Source organism: Gymnogyps californianus, chromosome 2, assembly GCF_018139145.2.
Source record: "Gymnogyps californianus isolate 813 chromosome 2, ASM1813914v2, whole genome shotgun sequence".
NCBI lineage: Eukaryota > Metazoa > Chordata > Aves > Accipitriformes > Cathartidae > Gymnogyps > Gymnogyps californianus.
The window spans coordinates 128,278,978-128,284,977 of NC_059472.1; the positions used below are offsets into that span (position 1 = coordinate 128,278,978).

At 36.9% G+C, this 6,000-nt stretch overlaps 1 protein-coding gene across 2 annotated transcripts in view; it reads left to right on the top strand.

Annotated features, from left to right (window-relative positions):
- TBC1D5 (TBC1 domain family member 5) overlaps positions 1 to 5,796 on the top strand; it is a 311,060-nt gene extending 305,264 nt beyond the window's left edge. For both annotated transcript variants that reach the window (XM_050891710.1, XM_050891711.1), the window contains exon 23: positions 1,901 to 5,796. In XM_050891710.1, coding sequence (XP_050747667.1) covers positions 1,901 to 2,194 — 294 coding nt within the window. In that variant the 3' untranslated portion in view covers positions 2,195 to 5,796. The remainder of the gene's footprint in view (positions 1 to 1,900) is intronic.
- Positions 5,797 to 6,000: the final 204 nt, after the last annotated feature.

The window sequence follows — 6,000 nt, forward strand, 5'->3', positions numbered from 1 at the left end:
TAGACTTAAATTTCTATCAGTTTGACAACTGTCCTACATTGGGACCTTTAAAATTGTAACCAATACTCTGGTTACTATGATAAAGTATTAAAACGGGTTAATTACAAAACAGAATACTATATATTATTTTATCTAGATAATAATATTATTATACCTAGATACTATGTAGATAACACACAAAAATTATAAATTATAAAAACAGGATATTTTTAAAATTTACTACAAAGGGAGTTATTTGAATCCTTGCTCATATAAATTTTGGAAGGGAATAGGTCACAATTCTGTATTTGAACGTATTTTCATATTCAGCTGATATTTGTCTTGTTTGTGACTTTTAACAATTTGTAACAACTATGTAAATAACCACTAAAGACTTCCAGCTCCCTCGTTTCATATTATAGTCATTCTTAATCACTGATGGGTTTTGCTCCCTGAGCCGCTCTACAGTTCCCTTTGTAGAACATTCTGATCTATAATCAGTAATCAGAGCAATGGAAAATTGTTTTCAGCTGTAATAATACATTTGGCAAAATAAGTTTTGCTGGAGGCCATGGATACCGTAACTCCAAGTTGTGGCTTGCTGATACTTGTGATGACCTCCATACTCCAATTTTATATACTGTGCTGAGGGTCTAACTTTATCTCATTCAGATTATTCCTGTTGTTCTTTTTTGTAACTAACTGCTTTATTTTTTTCTCTAATACCTACAATCTCTCTTTTAACCCAAAGTGAATTTACATTTTTTTGTTTGGTGAAAGAGTCACAGCTGAAGGGCTTGTAGTTGACACGCATGTTGACATACACATTTCCCCAGCTGCCCCTCTACTTCTTCTCCTTTTTCTCAGTCTTGCATGAGTGTAATCAAATATATTGGTTTCAATATCACACCGCTTCGGGATGCTTGTCCCCACAGGCTGCTTGGCTGGTTGCATTATTACTCTGAAAAAATTTGTGTGAGAGCAACTAAGAAAGCAGTCATATTCGTGTTAGAGGAACATAGCGCTAGATAGGAGTTGAATGCATCTCTTGCAGAAGAAAACAAAGTGTTGTCCATTTGGGTTGCAACCAAGCTAATAGGCTGCCAGTTGTCAATAAGTGAGAAATCCCACTCTTCCCTTCTAATTACATATAGCTCTGACTGTTGAAAAGCTGGGTTTCTCCTGAATATGGCTAGTTGGAATATAAGATTGTGAGTTCGTAGAGAGTTTTCTGGTACACTGACGTGTAGTCTTGATCCACTACCTGAGTGGTCAAAGACACACATTTCCCAAGGTCTAACCAGACAGAAGAGGGATTCCTGCACCCTCATTTTCTGGTAGAGTTCGGAAATATCAATGACACTAAGCCTAGATGCCCTGGGAGCCCTGATCTGTCGAACCCAAACTGGTGCACACTAAACCAGGTCTATGTATGGCTCAGATTCCACAGGTCAGGGTTTTACCAGGAAATTTTATATCAAACCATTCTCCTGACAAGCTCCAAAATGCCATTGTACGTGCAAACCAGCAAAAAATTCCTCTGTACTACATTTATTACAACAGAAAACTAACAGCAGTGAGAATGTAGTTACTGAAAATCTTCACGACTGTAATGTATGTGTTAGATGCATAGCTGCTGTGATCACTGCATGGATGCTCTATGATGATGAAATATGTAAGACTGCTATACCCAATAACATATTTTTAGAGTGTTAGGTTTTATGCTTTTGTAAAATACAAATAAATTATTTCATCCCAAGTTAATACCCACTTTATTTTTTACTTCTTGATTGGGCATTGCTACTTTTGGATAATGATTATTCCTTTATCCCATTCCCATATCACTGACATGCATCATAAACCTCTTTAAGTGGTAAAACTGGTACTAACTTTAAGTCCTTTCTGTGCCGTTGTCTCACAGACTACGACTCATTCGAGCACTAGTGAGAGCAAGAGTGCTGATGACTATATTATGGTTTCCAAAGAAGAGGAAGGAAGTAGAAGTGCTGTCCCAGAGCCAGCGCAGTCCCTTCAGGCACACAAGGAGGCAGCAGTGAAGCCAGAAGCTCCGTCTCGTTCTTCTTTGATATTCTCTGACCCACTGATGGGCTCCATTTCAGCCTCCTCCAGCAACCTGAGCTCCAGCCCTGATGACAACAGTAGTAATAACAGCAAAGATTCTGACTTTGCTATTGTCAGCCCACTGGACATCTAAAGAAACAAGTTGGGAGAGTTTGGGAGGTCAATCATTACAACTCAGCTCAAATTCCTATGATTCCACGGGCTGGATAGTTCTTTGGATTAGAAGGAGAGAAAATAGATAAAGGTAACCCATTTCAGCTGCCAAAAGCCTAAATTAAAAAAAAAAAAAACCACAAATTTGCAACTTTTCAAAAAGAATAGACACCTTTTAATAACTGCCTTAAATAAAGACCCAGTAAAACCCAGTTCTAATATACAGTTATTCTTAGTTATATGGTTATCTTACTTAGGAGCTTTGTTACTATAGAACTGTTGCTTTCCCAAAACATAGAATAGTATGTGCTAGGTACCATAATGGATTAGGAAATGTGTAGATACTTGGCATCAGACCTGAAGCAGCAAAGACAAGCTAGGTTTAATATCGTGCTTTTACAAAATGTGCTCGACTGGGTTTTCTGAATAGGAAAAGGTACTGTTTCTTCAGAGGCTGTGATTAGAGAAGTAGGGAATGTATATCAGAAAGATTAAAAGCATCATCCTGGCAGTAAGCTTGTTCTCAGCTGAGGAATTCTAGTTTCTTCATTTTCATCCGGCAGTAGCCTGAGGTGTGTTCAAGGCAGAGGTTTGTGTAGTTGTTCCTCAGCCCTGTCTTACAGGAGAATGTGTGACAAATTCCTTGAGAACGGGGACCTATACAACACAGCCTTATTTCCCTTTGCCTACTTTTTTTCGCCTTGAGAGTTCCCAGTTCACCTCTTTCCCTCATTATATCTGTCTACTTTTACTCCCCCTGGAATGAATTATTTTTTATTTCACTGAGACTACCACGGTTAAAACAGTAGGTGCAAGGGAAATTACAGTATTTCATAGTGTAGACCTGAGCCAGTTGAACTAAAACTAGCTTGAGTATGATAACTTACCAGGGAAGGGTGCAAAGTGAAATGAAACGTTCATAATTAAAAGCACTTTATGTCTCATTACTATTATCTTCTGTAGATTCTGTTTACATATATTCCTATACAATTTCCACATTTCTAGTCAAGCAAAACATAATGGTGCAGCAGCATTAACCAACAGAAAGTTTCTAATTAACTCTAGAACTTGTTCTTCTTTGGAAGAGTGTATTTCTTTCCCATCAAGTGTATAGTACATCTAATAACAATTTTTTCAAGTAGATGGCGGGGGGGTGCTCTCTGGTCCCTTTAAACTCTGTTGGAATTCACAAAAAGAAACCGGTGGTGAGTGGACGCCTCCTCTTGCAGGACCTACACAGAGCTAGCTTGAGGAAGGAATGCTAGAAAGTCACTCTATAACAGCAGCAAAAAAAATTGCATTATTTACTTTTAAGATACGTATACATTATACCATGCAACAACTTCATAATTGCATGGCAAAGCTTGTGTTTGTATGGAGTTAAGAAATGGTAGTTATTTGCTACTTAGTCTGTAATTGTCAGTGGGGTTAAGTACCATATTCCAAAGGTGAGGTGACATGTAGTTTGCTGGTCTTAGATTTTACAAGGTCTGTGTCAGTGACTGAATTGAAGAGATAATTGTCATGTAATTACATGGTAGCTGCCATATCCTTACATGTTCAAAAGCCGCCATGTAGTTCTTCTGAGATTGTTTGTGCCTTGTAAAATGATAAAATACTAGAATGTTACGAGCAGGCATAGCATCGTACCTCTCTCCGACAGCGTGATACAAACAGTCAGATGACTGTTTAGATGAAAGATCTTACGTGCACAACATTTCAGAGAGGTGTTTATTTTGGTTTAATTTTAAGCTTCATAGAAAATCACTTCGGAATTCAGCATGCATGCCTGTCTTCAGGTTTATTTTATTTCCCTGAGTTTGCATGAATGCCAGGGGATTAGGTGGCTGTTGATTTATTTAGGTGTTTCAAGCTTTTCTAGCCTTAAGTCATTCAGCAGAGCTTGTGCCACACCACCCACAAAGGGGAATCTGTTCAAGAAGTACCTATGGAAAGAGGAAGGAAATATGCTGGGGACAGAGAGAAAATTCTCTCAAATTTTATATTCTGGGATACATAAACCTTCAAAGATTCCAGTACTTTGGCAGGGGAAAATGTTTTTACTTCTTTTTTATTTTTTTAAGCATCAGTCTTTTGATTTCTGTTCTGGTTGTTTGTTTCAGGGATCACATTGCTATTTTCTTGAACAGTCTTATTGCCAATGGAAGAGTGTGATTTGTACAGTTCTTTTATTTTTGTAAGTTAGTTGTATCTTTAATATTGCATATTTTAAAACAGCGCTAAAAGTATATAAAGATTTTGGGAGTTTCTAACAAGTTTTCACTAATCAGTGAATACCGATGAGCTGAATGCCTATCATGCCGTGGGATATGATAAAAATCTTCAGAAGCAGAGAGATGATTATACAAACAAGATCAGAGCAAATTCCAGTAAATTAATCTGCTTTGGTTATACCGTGTCCTTCCACATCTCAAGTATGTTGTCTCTGGTACTTGATCATAGTGCGGAGATAGAATTTTGTATATTCATTAAGTTAGAAACTTGTAAGTTAGATAAAATGTCAAGTCATCGCCCTGTCTTGCGTTATGTTAAGAATATACCGAGAAAGAAATTATCATTTAAAATACAAGATTATTCTTTTTTTCCAAAGATGATCTACTCATAATGTTCATGGATAACAATAATCAGATAGAAAAATTATATGCATTGCAAATTACTGATGAAAACTAATACGGGATTAAGATATGTACCTGAGACTGTTGTACTGGTTCTTACATCTGTAATTTATGGCTGTTTGAAGTCTCTTGCATGTCACGTCAGTTGTATGCACTGCAGAAAGGCAGTATCATATTTTGACTGGGTATTCATTTAGTCGTGGAACTTTGTATCTTTACTCTGGAAGAACATCTAGCCCGCTTTATTAAAGAACGAATTAACAAATTTTCTGGGCTGTGCTTGTGCTGTTTTCTCAAAAAGGAGGGAAGGCTTTTTGACTAGAACACTGGAAGTATGATTTCTGAGAACAAGGGTGATTAAAAACTTAAAAACTGTATCATTATCTATATAAGCACAAAGATTATTAATATTTTAATCAGATTTTATATATATGATCCAGGGAATAAAACTGCTTGTCATTTATCTCACCCAAACAACATAGAACATTCCCTATTTTACCATATTTAATGTATCTGAAAATAACAAACCAGAATTCAATGTGGTATAACTTTTCTGCAATTTCATGAAACTTGGGTATAGTTACATCATTGTGTCAGTCACAGTGCCAGTATCTGTACAGTACTTTTCTGAATCTCAGTACTTTATTTCACATTCTTAAATGTTTCCTGTGATTCTCCAGTATGTTCTCCTCATTAGATGGCACTGAGGCAGCTGTTTAAAAGATTAAATTTCACATTTCAGGTGCACTTGTGCCTGGCAGTTACAATGTCATCTGTTCAAATACGGACACAGCAATCCTAACATAAACAGATTTCTGAGTTCTGGGTGTCAGCCCTTAAATAATACTTCTGATTTTGTGCTGTTGGTCTTGAGTGAATGTCTGTAATGGTTCATTAGACTTGAAAAGGTGCAATTTCATAAAATAAACTTCATTTGGCTACAGAATAGTAGTTACACTGTCTCATAATCTGTGCTGTTCTTTTAAGAGTGATTATATACAGTCTCTGCATTAGTGTTTCCTGTGTCATCGAATCTGCCAGACTCCCACTTTAGTAGCTAGCTAAATTTAGAGATTAAAGAGCATGAAAGAAGGTCATCAGAGAAACAGCAACTTGAAATGTGCACATAGGCAACTTGTTTGCCTGCTGC